Source organism: Fringilla coelebs, assembly GCF_963513975.1.
Source record: "Fringilla coelebs genome assembly, chromosome: 3".
Lineage (NCBI taxonomy): Eukaryota > Metazoa > Chordata > Aves > Passeriformes > Fringillidae > Fringilla > Fringilla coelebs.
Genome location: NC_140030.1, coordinates 46753064 through 46772241, shown reverse-complemented (window position 1 = coordinate 46772241; position 19178 = coordinate 46753064). Strand labels below are relative to the sequence as shown.

Genomic DNA, 19178 nt, shown 5'->3' with positions numbered 1-19178 from the left:
TTCTTTAATCTTCAACTTTCGCTATAATTGATGGCAAAAGAAAACGGAAAATCCATGTTTCCTTGGAAGGTCTTGATTTTGAAAAATTACCACTGTCTTAATAATAAATCAAGGCTCGCATAGTAATCTCTTAGCTATACCAAGGAGCCTTTTTCTGCAAGCTAACCAAAGTCCTTACCTTCAGCATCCAAAAACCAGTGTTTGCAAATGAACTTTATTGCAGCACTGAGAGATCCTCACCTTCCATCTTTCTCAATGCATGCATAATTTTGGATTATAAGTGTGTTTTTTTTATTAATTTCCTCTCCTATAGAGAAAGCTGATGGTTTGTGTTTTAACTTAACTGTGATTGCTACGAATAATACCCCACAAACTGTTGGATTGGCTAAAGATGCATGGGAAGTTGCACGTGATTCATTATTTCTGGAACAGAAGCTTGGTCAGGGGTGTTTCGCTGAAGTGTGGCGTGGTAAGGCAGAGAATATATTTTGCTTTGGATGGATCTTTTAAGGCCCTCTTGGCAGAAATAAACATTTCAAGTATAGATCTTAAGGCTAAAAGATCAGAATAGCGTGAAATGTTAGTTTATATTGCCCAAAACAGTCAAAGGTAAATACAGTAACCCACGGGGAAGCTTCCTTTCATTTGCACACAGTGGTATGAGAGGTTAGGGCATTAAAATTCATTAATTGCCTGGGGTTTATTTGGGTGACTACACAATTGCTAGGCATTAAAATAGGAATGATGCTAAACCTGTAAGGCAGAATGGCTAACCAGAAATTAATCTGGTAAGTAGACATTTTTCTTTCCTTGCGTATTGTAGAACTGATGGAATCAGAGCCTGAAAATGATTCCATCCACTCTCCCAGCTTAAAAATAATGGAAAATATCAGCAAGCTGATATTGTCAAGCTAGCTTTCCCATGCATCCACTTCTTCAAGTCTGTTTGCAATTTGTGTCTGCAGCAGAACCCAGTAACTCAATATAGAGACCAGGGACAACAGAGGCAAAACTTGCCAGACCCAGCTGAACCCCCACTTTGAAGTCCAGAAATACTGACCTTTTCCAAATCCACTGACATTGTTTTCTGCACACTTGCCAGCTTAACTTACCCATCATGGGCCTCATTCTTTTAATGAGTATAAAACAACAGCAATTTACAATATACATAAATCTTAGTACGGCCATAGCATTGAAACACAATATAGTGGCCATTTCATGAGATGTGGCACAATTTCTGGCCAAATTCTGTTCTGTATAGAGTCTGTATACACTTTAAAATTACAAATTCAAATAAAGAATCACTATATATTGTTTCTTCTCAGAAATTTGAGGGGGCAGTTTGACCACTCCTTTTGTTGCAGTGACACAAAAATATGTACAGCCAAAACAACCAGTGGGTGCTCCAGCAGGGAGCCCAGCAGCAAGTCTGTGAGATTTACAGGATTTATAGACTAGAAATATAGAAATTTATAGAATCTCACAGAATTGCAGTTGACCTCTTGCAAAGAAAGCTGCACACATTTCTATTGGCATTTCCAGATATTTGCAGTTTCTCCTTCTTGTTCTCCATCTTGAACGTACACGCAAGTTTCCAGTTGAGGTTAGTACTTAGTGGTCAGCTCTGTGTGCCATAGACCTTAAACTGATATGACAAGTTAAAGGAACTAATGTAAAAAAGAAAAAAAATCAGCTATGGGAAATAAAGTGCGAAGTACCAGTACCAAGTAGCTGTCAGAAATGCAAAAATTACGATTACAATTATGAAATTCTGTTTCTTAATGTATAGTAAAAAAATATGTTAGCAGCCCTGAAGCATTACCAAATTGGAGTAGATTAACACAGTAAAAATTAATAAAAAACACATTAAGTAGTAACTAACTACATATGTGCAGAATTCAGAGGGAAGTCTATGCTACTTTTCTATTAGAAAAATATACCAAAACAGAAAAAGAAAATTTAAGAATTTAAACTGGAATCAGGGCTGAGACAATAAGTGAGCATTTTTGTTTTATTTTCTTTTTCAAACTGCAGAAATTCATAAAAGTATTTAAAAACAGACTTGCTGAAAACACTTCATGGTAATAGAACAAGTCCTGGGATTTTTATTTAAACAGATAGATAGTACACAATTAATCTTGTTAACACACGAGGTGAGATCCTATTTTATGAATGCCAGTCTGGTGCCCATGAAACTCTGGTTTTATTCCTGGTTCATATAAAATTGGTGGTACCTCTGAAAAGTGGCCGTGACTGATGGCCCACTGCAGCCTGGAGCCTCAGACTCCAGACAAAACACGCTCCCTGTCACCCATCAGAAAAGATTTTGGCCACCCTGCTTGAAATTAGAGGCAAAACCACATCCTTCCCAGCTTACACAGGAGTGCCACTAGAGCAAAGTCCTGCTTCAGCTCTGGTTTAAAGGACTGAGAGAAATTAGGGCTTCAGGAGTCCTTCTGAAGTGTGCTGGGGTAGCAGAGGAGGAAACTCAAGGCATTACTCCACTGACAGTGTAGGGAAATGTCAGCTCAGTGACAGCTGGCACTGAACTGGCAGAAGGAAATGAAGTGAAAGCATAATCAAAACCAACTTGTCCTGCACACTTTTGACTATTTTGTGCCTCAAGCCCCCCCAGACATTTGGGATTGCCCTTTAAAAGTGAGGAGCAGCACAGGAGCAGCAGCTCCTCCACTGCTCTTCTGCTATCCTCAGCCAGGCAAGGCAGACCTGGGACCGGAGCATTTGCACAAAAAAGACCCATTTTATGGATCATTTATATTCTGGCAGGTTGCAAAAGCTCATGATAAAGTTATTTTGGCCTAACCAGTTCCCATGAATCAGCTGAGCCCTGTTATTGTCTGCATACTTTTAACAAACAGGGTTATTATATGTTACCTTTTTTCATGACACAGCCTTTGTGTACTTTGTGGGCTTTCTGCTGTCCTCATGCTCAAGTGCAGAAGAGCAGTTTTTAATGTGATTAATTCCTGAAGTAATTTAGTGTTGTTCTGCCTTATCACACAGCAGCTCCCTATCTACAGATCACATTCAGAGCCATGTCAGCCCTGACTCTGGAGCAGGGCTCTGGCTAGTCTGGGCAAAGGACAACCAGAAGGCAGTTAGGAAAGGGGTATTTCTGCTCATTTTAATCTTCCTTCCTTTTCCTTCCCACAAAAAAAAAAAACCAAAACAACCAAAACAAAACCAAAAAAATCCCCACTGTTTACATTAATAGGTCTTCTGGGTTTTCCTTCTTTCCAGTCCTCCTCCCCCTTTCTAATACCCAAGTGAAGCCCCACCTCTTGCACAATGCCCTGAGTCAGCCTTCCCCAGTTCTCTCCAGGTTCTTGTGCAGGCTTTTGGACGTTACAGAAAGCTCGGTAGCTGATGGCTGAAAAATGATGCAACTTGTCTATTTCAGTGCTGACCACTAGTAAAGACCAAACTGAAGTGGACAGGAACACCTCATTTTCTGTCAGAAGCTCCTGGGGATAAGGAGGGGGAAGAAAAAGACACATTTCAGTTGGGAAACACACCTGTTTTTCCAAAATGAAATCACTTCAGGATTTGTTTCTCAGGAGGTTTTTTGTTTGTTTGTTTTAATCTGACTGAGAACAAAACCAAAATGTTAAAATGCCTTGCAACTTGAGAAATTCTGGTTCAACTGGTTTTGTTGTCCAAATCTGTGACTGGAGCTGGGTTGTTGTCTGGAGCAATTACTTGTTAGCAAGGGAATACACAAAGATGGGTTTCAGCAGTCCCAAGTTTCTTACTCAGAGAAAGTTTCTGTGGAGATCACTGGAAACACTGTCTGAGTAGGACAACAGCAATTGTGCTCCAGTGCCAATGGGAGTATTATTTTTCAGTGTAGCAGAAAAAGAATAAAATATTAAGGAGGTGTGGGAGGAATATAATGATAAGGCAACATGAAAAACCAAATTTAAAAAAAAATCTTATATTAAATGTCCTTGCTATTATTTTCCTTGCTTACATTGGGCATCAGGCAGAAAAAGGAGCAAAAGATATTTAATCTAACTAAGTGTCTGTGCTTGTAGGTACGTGGAATGGAAATACTAAAGTGGCTATCAAGACCCTGAAGCCTGGCACCATGTCTCCAGAATCCTTCTTAGAGGAAGCCCAAATCATGAAGAAGCTAAAACATGACAAATTGGTCCAACTTTATGCTGTGGTATCTGAAGAGCCTATCTATATCGTCACAGAGTACATGAGTAAAGGTGAAGCCAGAGCTGCTGTGCTTGATAATATTTTTTCTTTATTGTTTCTCCATGGGGATACAGAGGGAGGTGCAGCGGGGTGCATGCAAGGAAGGAGAGAGGGAACAGGAAGCTAGAGTCACCTCTGGCTTCAGAAGAATTATGAATTCCACTATGAACTGGACCCAAAACCTGATGCACAAAAAAAATCTACACTAGCTGAGGGAAAGAGGAGTTGGTGCAGGCTAAGTCGTTCCAACTGCTTCAGCATATAAACTTCCCTGGCAAGTGAATTGCATTTTCTAGGTTTGATGATACCATATGCTGCTTCCTAAGATCCTAGCTTTTCCTGGCATCAGAGAGTTCTTAGGACATCTTCTTTCAGTGTTTACTTGTTGGCCTAGGATTTCTGTTTCCTTGTTTACCCAATCCTGAATCTTGTCACTGCACCTCATTCTCAGATCACACTTCACTTTCAGTCCACCCATTACCATCTTAATACATGATTTGCACATATTATTCTTTCTCTCCTCTTTTTCCCTCACTTTCCCCTTCCCCCTTGTCTCTTCCTTAAGCTACTTAGCTGGTAACAGTGTAGTAAAATGAGAAAAAGAAAACTTTTTGCTCCATCAGACCTCCAGCAGGGTGCTGAGAGCAGAGCAAAAAATCTGCTTGTTTTGGAATAGCAAAAGAACCAAATAGGAAACATAAGTTCTCACAGGGAAGTTTCATTGTACATTGGAGGATACACTCTGAAATTTTAAGTGCATTCTTTCAGTCTATTTGGAGTTGACTTTTATTTTCCTGGCAGGTGCTTGCCCACCTCCCTCCTCAGAGGCATCCAAGCCCTGACTAACTCACACTTTAATCATATGTCTCAGTGACAAGCATATGCTTTTTCCCTTTAAAAATAAAGACTTTTCAAAACCCTTCTGAAGTATGGGTTTATTTTGGCTTACTTTACTGGTTTGTACTGTAACATTTTACATCTTTGGATCTGAGCTTGAGGCTGACAATTTATCAAGGGAGAAACGCTTAATCATCTGTCTTTTTCCTTTATTTTTTAAAACCAATTCTCTGGCCTTATTTAAAGGAGACTGCTACACTTCTCTGTTCAGATACAAGATTAGGACAGAAGCTATACATCCTAGGCTCTTTTTTTTTTTAAGGCAACAGGGTATTTGTTTTCCCTTGCACAGGAAAGTGATGTTCTTATAACTTTTGCTGAAGTTGCTTTCATTTCATCTCTCCTTTGTCTTCTAAAATTAATGATTCATGCTGTATTTAATTCTGGGTTATCTAGAGGAGGAGCACCACTCATTTCTAAGGAAAAACAGCCTGTGCCAATGCTATCCCCCTTGGGCTCACCAGTCTCTGGGCTGACCTTTCTTTTGGAGCAGGTTGAGCTAGGATCTGACTTCTTCCATAACTTGTGTGGATTGGAACTGAGCTGCTGCTTTGCAGTTAGCTGAGGCCTTTAGAGAGCAGCAGGTATGTAGCTTTAAAGAGCACTGGAAAAGTTGGGAAATATCAGCTTTCTCAGTAATGGTCAGGAAAATTTAAAACAATCCTGTTTCCTTTCCCTGCAACTCTCGTTGTACTAGTTGCACGTTCTTCTGCAAGCCAACTTAAAGAGTGAAGCGAGTACAACAGGAGAATTTGGAGATATCATGGGGTTTTTTGAAACTGTCCCTTTAACTTGAAACATTGCTGTCTTTAATATTGCACCTCCATTCTGATGAGTTGTCTTCCTAACACCTCTCTGTTGTGTCAACTCTGCATTCACAGGGAGTTTGCTAGATTTCTTAAAGGACGGAGAAGGAAGAGCTTTGAAGTTACCGAACTTGGTGGACATGGCGGCCCAGGTCTGTCTCCAGAGTACTGAGCACTGAGGTGTGGGTGTTTCATAGCCCATGTGTGAACTGAGTTTGTTTTAAATGCATGGCTTGTCTCTCCTGCTGCTCGCAGGTGGCCGCGGGCATGGCGTACATCGAGCGGATGAATTACATCCACAGAGATCTGCGGTCTGCCAACATCCTGGTGGGCAACGGCCTAATATGCAAGATTGCCGACTTTGGATTGGCAAGGCTGATTGAAGACAACGAATATACAGCCAGACAAGGTAAATGCAGCAGCAGGTGCAGCACTGAGTGTCATTCTTGTGGGAGGTGGTTTTGAAAAGCTCTCTCTCCTATGCTTCGGAGCTGCTTTCAGTAAATCTTCAACTCACATTAACTCTTAGTCAGAAGTTCACTGCTGAATGCATGTCCTAAAGAGAACGTCTTATTTCGTTGTCTTTTCTTTGAAAACCAAAATGAAACTAAGGTGATAAGTGAGAACACAGCTGGAAATGACAGCAAAGACAGGATCTTCATGGTGCCATAGCAAAGAGGATATTTTACTTATTGGTTATGAGAATGTGGTAATCCAGAAAAGTGGATGTAGGGTATTTCTTTTGTAGTGTGCCTTCTAGTATTTACTAACCACTACTATCACTCCTGTACTATTCTTACTTTCTTTATTTCAAACAGGTCAAAAAGTTGTGCCTCTGTGCAATGGAGCTGCTTCTGTAAGCACTCTATTTTCTTTCTTTCTTTCTTTCTTTCTTTCTTTCTTTCTTTCTTTCTTTCTTTCTTTCTTTCTTTCTTTCTTTCTTTCTTTCTTTCTTTCTTTCTTTCTTTCTTTCTTTCTCTCTCTCTCTCTCTCTTTCTCTCTTTCTCTCTTTCTCTCTTTCTCTCTTTCTCTCTTCCTTTCTTCCTTTCTTCCTTTCTTCCTTTCTTCCTTTCTTTTTCTCTTTCTTTCTTTCTTTCTTTCTTATGCCATCTTCCAGTGCTACACAGGGTGCTGGGCACAGATGATCACTGCTACTCTATAGAAATGTATCAAAGAGTTTTGTAGCTTTTTCTAAAAAGCATGTGTGTTCAAACTGAGCCATGTCACAGGCTCTTTTTAGTTATTCTTTACAAGTCATGCTTAGTTGTCAGATGTTGGTCCAAGCTGCAGAGCTACAGTTTTGTTCTCTTTCTGCTGGCAGTACTTTGGTAGTGCTTGCTCAACATGTGTTGGTAAACACGACTCCATCCTTTCAGTGCCAAAGCCAAGGAGGATCCCATTAAACCCTGTTGTGCATCACCAAAAACTCTCTTTGCGGGTTTCCTCTTGTGAGTTTCTTCTCTTGAGCAAAGTCCCTGTTTTAGCACGGACCCTGCCATTAATTCTTAGGAAACAGCTAACCTCTTTCTGTAACTTTTTCTCCAAGTGTTGACAGAAGGAGCCGCAGAGTTTCCAGCATGCCTTGCCCTGGCCTGGGAGCAGCAGCAGCAGCTCTCAAGCTGTTCTCACCCCCCGAACTGCTGTGGGCAGTACCCACTCACAGGGGTGTGGACGGCAGGCTGCATCCACCCTGCAAGGTGCCTGCTTCACAGTCAGACAGCGAGGCTGATTACTTTGGTGGGGTCCTTGAGGAACCGTGACAGATACTAATGCAGAGCCTTAACTACTATTGATTTCAGCCTGAGGGTGGGAATTGCTTCTTGTTAGAAAAGAACAGGCTTGTGTCATTCTCTCTAGAGCAATAAGAGTGTCTGGAGAGGCTCTGGCAGACAGAAAGCTGCCCGCTTGCTGTTTCCCTGTGTAAAACAAGAAGTGTTTTCTCTGAACAAGGCAGGCAGATCCAGTCTGCAAAATGGCTTTGAAAGAGTATCCTATATTATCTCCATTTCTGCCTGGTTTGCTTCCATGTCTTCTGTTCCCTTTGGAAACCACCCAAAGTATAGTTTTACATGACTAATTATTTGTTTTCATAGACAAGTATGTGACCTACTTCTGGCCAAATCTCTTCAGGCTCCTGATCCCTAGGAAATCCTATGATGACCTGTTTGCCTCCCAGTTTAAATCTCTCAGAATAGTTTTGCCCTCTTCACATGTTTAAAAAGTTGTGAAAACCTACCTGACTGATATTGAGGAGAAGTTTAGATTTTTAAATAAAAATCACTGGATTTGGGATCCAGAAACTTTGAGAAAAGTGTAACACCAGGCCTGGCAGGGAGAGGGAGCATTGTGGGTGTCTTCTGCCCTTTTTTCATGGCAGAAAGCACTTGTACTGAGGAAAAAGTGTCTGGGAAGGGAGAATTAGTTTAGCTTTTAAAATGCATTGCTGATGATCTGAAGATCTGAGTCATGTTTGCCTGGCTTCATCTCCTTTTGCCAGTATGGAGAAGTCATCCATCCTTCCCATACTTGAGGGCAACAGACAATAATTCCTTCCCCTGAGCCCCGAGTCAGGCTGAAGTCCTTCAGAGCTACAGAATTCCTTAAAAGAGAGACCCAAAGAGCTGTAACCACAGGTATCAAGTAGAAAGGCTTTCCTACTTTCATTAATATTTTTGTCCCTTTCTTAAGGAGTAGGAAGGGGTGCTTTTTTTTTGACCAAGTAGCACACACTCAATTTACATTTCATTGCAATTAACCTGGCTTTCAAGCCAGGGTGAGCCTAAGACCTTTGATTTATTGCAGGAGAAAAATGGTTTCTAATGCACCAATGGATCTTTTTTTTTCAACTGGAATTCAGTTCTGGCTTGTTTAGTTAAGCTTCAGTTTGAGCAATGCTTTTTGGAGACCACAGTATCAGGAGGAAATGGTTGCCTCTGCTTGTTTCCCATGACCTATTACTTCAGCCTCCAAGGGGATGCATCTGGGGACTGCTCTGTTTATCTAGCTGACTACTGCTTCAGTGGGAATTTTGACACAGGAGGAAAGCTTGGCCAGCAGAGGGGAGGGGAGCAGGGAGCGCTCCAGACTGGCAGCTCCTGTGGGAGAAAGGAAATGTTTTTCCTTGCAAAATCTGAAGATTAAAGTCTCTGGTCACTCTTCTCAGCAGCCATCCTTCTTTTGGCTTAAGTGTGTTAGCACAGAGCTCATTGTTGGCGTGGGGAAGAGGTGGTTTTCTCCAGCTTCGCTTGATCTCCTGCTCCCTTCCCCCACTGTCACTTTTGTCTCTGATTAAATATTTTGAAAGGAAACAGATGGGGATGCTTTGAGCCCCAGCAGGCTAGAGTGCAGGATTCCTGAACCTGTGTGGGTATTACTTAGCCTGGTGGTAATGTTTTACTGACCGGTTTATTTTCTTTTGGGGTTGAACAAAGGAGGCCTGACTGCTCCTGATTTATGAGAGGTAAATAAAAAGCAGTTTGTTGTCTGCAGTGCCATTTCTCAGCAACTGTCAGGAAGGAAAGAGATGGTCATGCCACTAATGATTTAAAGTGTGTGACTAGCAGCCATACACTGCCATTAAATAATACAAAAAAAAAAAAAGTTCTTGGCTTGTAATGAGCATTTGGCTCCTCTTGCTTTTAGAGGAAGTGAGTAATCAGAGGGGAAAAACATGCCTGTTTGGAGTGACACCCATTTCAAAGGCTACACTGGGGGACTGTATTGCAGCCTGTCCCATTGCTTCTTTTGGCTGTTGCAACATCTTCCCCAGACACAGTGTGCCAGGCATAGAGTGTTGCTCCCTTCCATTGGTGATGCTGCTTGTGTCAGCCCTGTAAGGCAAGACTGAAAACTCGTGGTATCCTACAGGACAAAGAGAAACTTCCCACCACCCCCAGCAAAGGACTTCCCACAAAGTTCTGCTATCCTTGCACTGATATGGTTCATAGCTATGGCTGAGCACACGGCCTTTTTGTGGAGAGTGCCAGTGCTCCACAGAGCCACTGGGTTAGAGTTGTTACTATTCTAAGCAGAGGCAGCTGATACAAATTTAAAATTTTCTCAATAAATAAAAAGTGCAGAGTTGTTTTCCAGGCCGTGTTTCTACTGCACACACCAGCAGCACTTGCAGTAGTGCCACTCTAAGCACACATGAAACAATAAGGATCTTTCTGATGCCTTCCAGACGAATCAGAGCTATTTTGGGAGCTCTAGTACGTGTTTGTAAACTCACAGATCATTTCTGCCTCCTTAACACTTAGAAGTAACTCCTTCCTGCCCTGCTTAAAATCAAGTGATGCTTCTTAGTTTGATTTCCTAGAAATAGGCGGGATTCCCCCCCTGCCCCTCCAGGCTCTCTCCATTCCCTTTGCAGAGACTTGTTCACCAGCTAATCAGAGCTGGTTTGTGACTGACTGCCCTGCAGGCTGCAGCGTCCAGGGCTTTGTTCTCGCTCTTCACCTGCGGTTCCCTGAGCCAGCCCGGGAGAAAGGGCTCCTGGCTCTCAGCCAGCGGGTCCCGGGGGATCCCCGCTCCGCTCCTGCAGAGATGCCTTCTGCCCTGGGGAGGGAAGCAGCGCGGCCGGGGCAAGGGGAAGGGCGAGGAAAAGGAAGGGAAGGGAAGGGGGAATGCAGGCAGAGAGCCAGAGGGGTGTTCAGAGGCGCAGTCCCGCCCTCGCCCCCCGCTTCCTGGGAGGGGTCCGCCTGCGGAGCCCGCTCCGCATCGCTGGTGTTTGCCAGGCTCGTCATTGCGCGTTCGCTCTCGCAGCGCAAGAAATGCGATTGCACGGTCCCTCCCACACGGCGCCCAGCATCGCCTGCCGGGGCTGACTCGTATCCTGTTTCGTGCTTGCTTCAGCACTTCGTTTCTACCTTTTACCGCTTTGCCTTCCCAGCCCCAGAAGCAATCCAATGGCACACTACATTCCCTGATTGCTAACCCGAGCGGACCCCGAGGTTTTGGGTCATAGAGCTTGGAGTCCTCCACTGGGTTTGGTTTTAAGGTACAAGAGGTAGCAGCTTTGGAGCATTTCCAGGAACAGGACCATTATCAAGCTGGCAGTGGCTCTGGGGCATGAATTTCAGAGGTTTCTACTTCATCAAGATTTAGATCTGAAAAGAAACCAAAGCTCTGAGGGATTTTCGCTTGCCTCAGAAGAAACCATGCTGAGAGTTGTATCTCAAGGTCACTCAATCATCCCAGCCCCCTCTCCTCCTTCTCATCACATGACCCGCTTAAAGCCAGCAAAGAATTGAAACAGGACCGTGGATTGATTTTTCCCAGGGAAATCCTCCTGGGAGATAACCTGTGTGAATGCCTGGGCAGAGTCGGGCAGAGGTCCCAAGAATAGGGCTGAGCCTCACAAAAATCCTCACAGGCTCGGGGCTGCTGCTCTAACCATAAATTGTGTCAGCAGCTTTGGTTTCATGTGGTTACAAGCAGTGCAGAAACCCAAAAAAGGCTTTCCCCGGGCTGTAACATTAAAAAAAAAAAGAGGGACTGAGATAAAAGCTGCAGATTAGTACCCTGTTTTGGGGCAAAGACAGGTCATCCTGACCTGATGAATGCAGTCTGCTGTTTGTGTCCATGCATGGGGTTACTCATGTGCTGGTTTGTAATAAAACAGGTTCCAGCAACAAAAAGAGAAAAATCCCTCCCCCACTGATGCAAAATCTGCCTTCAGAGCAGGAGATGGGCTGCCTTGTCAGCCGGGGTGATTTGGTTTATCAGATTTATTAACATGCTTGTCAGTAATACACGTTTTATCTGATGCTGTAATTTGTTTGCAGCACAAAGTCAGTTTGTTTAATAAGCTTCTGAGGCCTGGGCAGAGAGAGGCATTGGGGGTTTTAATCAGTGTGTTGGGAAGAGAGCTTAGCACAGGAACTGTGTGTCTGTCAGGAACCACGCACAGCATCTGGCCTGTGCTAGCACTCCATGGAGCTACAGCAAGCAGGAGGCTTCAGGGCAGCGCTCAACACATTTGGGAATTTTTGTGCGGAGCAGTGCACTGCCTCTGTCTCCAGTTCCAGGCACTGAATGAGGGGCAGCACCTTGGAGGGAACCCTCTCAGACAAACAAACACACTCCCATCCACACAGGCAGTGCATGTGTTGTACCTACAGGTCACCAGCCTGGTGTGCTCCCCCCGGTCTCTGCTCTCCCTTCACTGACAGCTCTGCCATACTGAACTGCACTCTCTTGAACCATCTAGCCTCCAACATGTGTTGCAGAAAACCATGAGGCAGGGCTCTGCTAGCAAGTTCTCTGCCAAGCTTGCATTTTTCTCCTCCCCATCTACCAGTCCAAATCTGTCATCTATCAGGAAATGCTGCACAAACTGCAGAACGTGATTTTTTGTATTAATTGCTGTAGACAGAGAATCATCCACAGCAGGGGCAGCACAGAGAAGTAATGAATAGCTGTCCTGTCGTTGGAAAATCCTCAGCACAGACCATTCATCTTTCCAGCAGTGTTCATCACATCCCAGTGAGGATTGTACTGCTCTAGCTCTCAGGAAAAGGGATGTCCTGGAATTGGTCCCCCTTCTGAGGGACTTACCTTGCTTCTCGTTTTCCTGTGGTTTGACAACACAACGCATACTCATCTCCCAGTGACACCCTGGCAGTAGGTTGAGGAAGACAAAAATACTGGGGGAGTTGGCCACAAAAGAGTCTGAAGAGATTTCCTTCCTCCAAAGATGAGTTGTAGGTGGTTGCTACCTTTGGATCTGAGTTTGAAGCAAAAGGGAATTGAGCAGATTCGGCTAAGTTTCTCAGACAAACACAGCTGATTAAAGAAGAAGAAAATTGTTGAATAAAATGTGTGCAATATGTGAACAATCAAGCTCCCCTGCATGTCCATCCCACCCAGCACCAGCCAAGGTCTGAGGCTTCAGGCTCCTGGTCAGCCTGGAGCTATTCCTTCATCCAGCTGGCACAGGGTGTGTGCACTGTCCGGGCTGCACGTAGCAGAGAGCAGAGGGACACTGGCCCGCACGTCCAGGGCTGCCTGCACAGGCCCATCTAAAGGCATGCACTGCTGCCTGGGCAGCCTGACCACCAGACACATGCAGCTTGCAGGCTTTCCAGGGATTGGCATGGGCTGTACAGCCCCAGGACCTCCTGGCAGCTGGAGCAGCCAGTTGCCAAGCCCACGTGGCTGCTGGTGCTGCTGGAGCAGGGCCAGCTTCCAGGAGAGAGGCTCAAGTGATGGCAGCTTCTGCTGCAAAGGACTCACACAGCACAGCCAAGGCAAAAGGAGAAAACAAAGTTTTGCAAATTTTAAGTCTTGTAAGCCAAGGTTGGTCACACAAAGAAGTGTAAGTGAGGGAGATTGAGACCAAAGCCAAGCACCCAAATTTTAGTTCTGCCTTCCTGTCAAGCAATGAAAATACATAAGAGACAGACTTTAAAAAGTGAACAGGCATCCAAAATCCTCCAGGACCTTTGCAAATCTAGCCAGTGATGTGCTGATGCTTAACTAGACTTAAGGTCCTGACTTCAGGCATTAGGTATCTGAAACTTTCTCTTGCATCTTTTTCATCCTTTAGCAGGACATTTTCCAGTCATTTAGCAGGACTTACCTGATCAACTGCAATACTCCCTAGGAAAAAAAATTGTATTTGTACTAGCGTAGAGTAGTCTCTCTTAGGATCATTTACATGTAGAGCAGAAAAAATTTTAGCACATCAAAGTTTTACTAAGTAAGGAGATGAGAATTACCATGTGTGCTTTTTACTCTAAGTCACGTCAGACTGGGGTGCGTGGCAGAAGATACAGGACATTGAGCCCTGGATGTGACGGAGGAACAGTGCCAGCAGGGAACTCTAAACAGTGCCATAAGTTCACTCCCTGAGAGTGATTTGTCCACGTTGTTGCACTTTCACACTCCTCCTGAAAGCAAAGGGAGCTTTTATGAGAGGGTGATGTGAAGTCAAAGTCAGTCTGTTTCCAAACTCAAGAGCATTTGTCACTAGGGATCAGCAATAAGCAATGCAACTCTTTTGCCTGTATGTTAATACAAGGCACAGGGAAATGTCTGCATATCTTTTGTACATACTATGAGTTTATTATTACCACAAGACTTTTCTTTAAAGTCATACTGAAAATATTTTTCCTAAGAAAACAGTCAGTGATTGGAAAAGCAAATAAATCAGTGTTTAAAGGTTTGTTATCTCACTATCCTTACTGCAACTGGCTCTGATGATGGATGAGCACATTAGAACTGCACGTATTTAAGGCACTACAGGCTTTGCAGTGCCAGGAGCTTAAAGCACACTGTCAAGTTATAAATCACAGGCCAAAGTCGTGCCTTGACATCAAGCACCCCAAGCAACTTGAACAGCAGTATTATTTTCAAATCCTTGTGTGTTTCTAATGAAATATTGGGTTTGCTTTTAATTTTTGTTTTCACCATGTTTGTTCATTTGCATTTTGCTCAGCTTGAACAGGCAAACTGGGAGGTACATATCCAGTATATCTCAGTTCTGCTTCTATGTAGCAACTGTGTTTGATTTGCAAATACTTAATCCACTTTGGGAGAAGTTATTTCTATTATAATTGGCTTGTTTTTAAAACTGGGGTGGGTTTTTTTTTCATTTTATAAAACTTCAAACTTGAAGTGTCTTATTCTTCTCTTGTGATTTGGGACAAACTGACCCTTTCCCTGCTTAGTCTTTCCTGATGCCCTGCACTTTCTGCCCACCTCTCCTCTCTGAGTGTACTCTATGGAGCTGTTGGGTAACACTTGTCTGCAGCTCCTTCCACCTGCACGTGTTGCAGAACACGAGAGTCACCTGTGACCTGGTGCTTTGCTTCTGTCTCTGTTCTGGTTAAGACTCATGTATTCTCTCTTTAGGTGCAAAGTTCCCCATTAAATGGACTGCGCCAGAAGCGGCACTGTATGGAAGGTTCACAATAAAGTCAGACGTGTGGTCTTTTGGGATCCTGCTGACAGAGCTGGTAACAAAAGGGAGAGTGCCATACCCAGGTAAGAAAAATGTCCTGCCTCACCTGGAAAAAGGAGGGGGAATGGGCCATATGTTTAAGCTGCAATGTTTATTTCTATTCTCTGAGCTCAAAGGAGAATGTCTATAATGTGTAAGTTTCGTGTATGCTTGAAAACAGTTCTGACTCAAAGCTGCTTTGCTATGGTTGTGATAAAAATGACAAGGGGACAATTCAACACATTCATTTCTACTGTTTTAATTGTGCTCAATTGAATTAATATAACTTCTAGACAACTAATGAAAGCAGTGTAAAATTATTATATTCTGGAGCAAATAGCTCTCCACAGTATTGCATTTACTGTAAGATACCTACAGTTTAACTCCCACAGAGGCCTTACTCAGTTTATTCTGTCAGTCTGGTTCACTGCAAGATTTGATGACTGTCTGAATGTCTGGTGCTATCAAATCTCTTTTTTATAAACTCTTAAATTTTAATCCTTGCTTTTGAGATGGATAGAAAGGGAAGAAAATAGTTCTGTAATGTGCAGACCAGAGCTCATGGCAGGGTCACAGCAGGGCCAGATTCTCTGCATGGGGGAACTGGAGGCCCCATGGCTCTTTGTTGAAACCCTGCCAAGTGTCCAATGGATTAAGATTTGTAGGAGGGGGTGATTGGATCTGCCTATGCAGAAGGAGCTTTTTATTCGTGTTGCCCCCCTGAAGATTGGGGGCATTCAGGGGAAGAGGAAAGGGGTGAGGTGAAACCATGCATTACATGGAAAAGAATTTAATCCCTTCTTTTTCTCATCAGCATAGATAGTAACAGGGGATGCCCTGCATTTCAAGCTGCCTCTAGCTGCATTTTTAGTCTTTTTATTACAAAAAAAAATTATCTAAATACTCAACAGTCTGGCTGTGTGCACTGCAGTTGATTTAATGGAAAATGCCCTACAGCAGTTTCAGTTTTCCAATCTGTGCTGTGATCAAGCAGTCAGATCCATATATCAAATTGGGCAGGAGAAGCATCAAGGTGGAGTTCAGTTTGCCCTGTGGTGTCTCACACCACTTCAGAAGACTGAACTCAGCAAAACTAATCTTCCAGACTTTTGCCAGGAATTTCAAGTTTGCTAGCACCTAGCAGCCAGTAGCTGATATTTGAGGAGAGAATGTGGGGACTGGAAGGCATCTCATGATCAGCAGTGAACTTTGGCATCCCTAACAGAGAGCAGCTTAGCAAAGGTGTGGCTGTGACAACTGAATGAGGTAGCAGAAAATATAATGGCATGTTTCTGTGGAATGGATGAGTCCTTCTGCCCAGCACTTCCCCATGTGGGGTGTTGCCTCCAGTCAGAGCAGCTCTGTCACCAGTCAGCACAGAAGTCTTCCTGCCATAAGGATTCCTGGTAGTGCTGTGAGAAAGCTATGATTTCTGCAGGTTTATTGAGGGTTTAAGCAGACACTGCATGCTGTGCAAAGGTCAAAGAGAGAAAAAATATGTATAAACTAGTTGGTGCATTGTTGCTCCCAGAGGATGGGCAATGTTCCTGACTGGGCTGCAGGAATTCTCTAGTCACTGCCAGCAGAGGGGGTGTACAGGGGCTGTCACCAGCCAGGGCAGAGTTAAGGTGAAAATACCATTCCATGCAAAAACAACCATTTAAGCCCTATGTTTACTCACAAGTCTGTAGCTGAACACAAGGTTGGCCATGGCTGCAGAGACTGTCTGCACTTCATAAATGTTTCATTCCCCCACCAAAGGAGAAAGAGTCCACAGGATGTCCATTAAGTGCTTGCAATATATAACTTCCTTTAGGAGCCATGACAGTAATCTCAAGCATGGGCTGTGTCCTGAAATTCTGGACAGTTTTATTACATGGCAGCTTGAGCACATCAAAGGCAACCAGTGGGATCTCTCCTCTTTCAGCACCATCCTACCCCTTCATCCCTCACTACATAAAGCCCTCACATGCCAAAAGTCCTTCTGGCTCACTCTCCTCCACCTGCACTAGGAAGACACCAAGTAGCTGGAAGCAATTTTTTGTGTGTTACATATCACTAAGTCAGCAATTTTTTGGACAGTCACGTACTGCCTTGGTTACACCCTGCCCAGGCTCTAGGCCAGAGCCATTCCTTCCCACCAGGACTCCTCTGTTGCTCACCTAGGAGGTCTTAATTCTCATGGTCACCATCACTCCCCTCTGCCAGTTTTACAGCCTGGATCTTACATTTGAGTGTCCAAAGTCTTTACAGATTGCAGTCCAGTCTCATTTCCCAGACCCTAAATGGGAAAGCTTTTATAGAGACAGCAGTGGAGGGGATGTGGGGCCTTCTCAGGAGGATCTGTCTTTGCAAGTGGATTGAAAAGAGAGCTTGTACTTCCCAAGGTGACAAAGACCTCCTGAGCTCCTTAGAAAAGGCTCTCTTTTCCCCTGACATAGAAAGGACCATCTATCTCCTGTTTCACACTGGGAGGAGGAAGGACCTCATGAAGAACAAAGTTTTGTGAATACCTATCCCTGTCTGAGATAGGGAGTAGGGTTCAGATGCACCCACAGAGCTTTTCTTGCCATTATGACATAGCTTGTACAAGGAAGAAAATTGGATTTCTATCACTATGAGAGGCAAGACTGAGCCCTCTTCATCCAAGTAAACAACCCATAGGTGAGAGAATGCAGTCTGTTGGCACTGCCAGCACTTTGGTACCCAAGATGTGACACTGAAAAGTGACAGCCTTGAAACAAAGAGGGTCATGGAACTGTCTGTCTGCTGTAATATCCAGTTTCTGAAATAGTTGTGGGCATGTTGTCCTGATGTTTCTGCTTACAGCTTGTAGCAGGCTGGGAGAAGTGGAGAGAGGTCCTCAGACAAAGGGATTGCTCTCTTGCTTGACAAGCTCTTAGTGCCTGGAGAGATGATTTACAGCACACATCCCAGTCCTGGGGTGGTATCCGTGCCTGCAGGACACCATACCTCGTGCCTTCCCATGTCTGGAACCATTGTTTTAAGCTTGTGTAGAAAGAGGGAGAAGCACAAAGAGTAGGACAGAGGGGGAAGGCAGGCAGTTTACAGCAGGGAAACAGACTGGGTGGCACAAAACTTGGCATTCCTTGTCCTACAGATTTTAACCAGTTCCTGTCCTGATGCCCCATTTTGGAAGAGAGGCTGGTGCAGTAGTGAGATACATGAGCAGTAAAGATTTTGCTGGTGGAGATAAAGATCAGTCTAGAGTTCATAACAAAGCCTTGCCCCAAACTCCATAGCTCCCACAAGCAAGACCAACTTTTTGGAAGGTGTCCTCATGTTCATACTTCAACCAAGCCTGTTTCTCTGTCAGTGATCATAATGGGCCACTATGATAACTAATTTATGCTTTTTTATCCTTTTCACAAGGCAACAGATTCAAATAAGCAACTTTCACAGTCCTTCACACAGAGTCTCTATTTCCAGTATTACGCTGGAGAAATGAAAAATAGACTGGGCCAGAGGAGGAGCCAAGCTTAAGAAAGAGTCTGCTTAGGGGACCTTTCTCAGTGTCAGTTTCTTTTCTCTTTGACAAACACCCTTCCCTAGCAGTAGTTGGAGAATCTGGGTTTTTTACATGCTACCTTTGGGATAGGGAGAAATATCAGCCATACCAAACGAGTGTCTCTGACCTTGCCCCTTGTGCTTTCTGCTGCAGTTGTCATGCCAAGAGCATTTTCATTTTAACTCTAGTGTGACAGCTATGGTGCTACTCACATTGCTGCCTCTGGACAGGCAGGTCTCTGAGCCTGGGCTCCAAGCAGCCCTGCAGCCTTTGGGCTGCTGTATTCAGCCTCCTCATCCCTGGGGGAAGCTGTGCCACGAGTGCCAGAGAGCATGTGCTACTGAAGCCTGGGGCCAAGTACATAACAGTGAGCCAGCAGGTAGGTGGGTGTAACATCATCATGGAGGGTAAATAAAAGGTAAAGAAAGAGGTGTAATCACCACATAGGATAGATAAGGTCAGGTGGGTTTATTAGTAAGCAAGGAAGCTCTGCTCACAAATGCTGTAGCTCAAGGTTGCATCTATTCATCTGTTATACCAAGGAAATAACTTATTTTAAAAAATCAAACCAAAGCAAAAAACAGATATTGATAGTCTAGCTTTGAGGATGAGGAGGTGTTGGGGGTTTTCAGGCTTTAATTTCTAAGTAAAGTGGCATGACTTCCAGAGTTTTAAAACTTGTTCCTCCTTTTCCCCAGAAATAACTTGGTTTGCATTGCACTCAGTAAGAATAGCATTCGGAGGTTGTCTTCCCTAGGAGCAGCTTTGCTGTTCCCTC

At 43.9% G+C, this 19178-nt stretch overlaps 1 protein-coding gene across 3 annotated transcripts in view; it reads left to right on the top strand.

Annotated features, from left to right (window-relative positions):
* The window catches only part of FYN (FYN proto-oncogene, Src family tyrosine kinase), a 138382-nt gene that overhangs the window by 109627 nt on the left and 9577 nt on the right, over positions 1 to 19178 (top strand). For 2 of the 3 annotated variants that reach the window (XM_084203509.1, XM_084203507.1), the window contains 4 exons: positions 4056 to 4235; positions 6003 to 6079; positions 6183 to 6336; positions 14784 to 14915. In XM_084203509.1, the coding sequence (XP_084059635.1) occupies positions 4056 to 4235; positions 6003 to 6079; positions 6183 to 6336; positions 14784 to 14915 (543 nt within the window). Of the gene's footprint in view, positions 1 to 313; positions 470 to 4055; positions 4236 to 6002; positions 6080 to 6182; positions 6337 to 14783; positions 14916 to 19178 lie in introns of all 3 variants that reach the window. The other variant, XM_084203508.1, reaches the window with a different exon arrangement.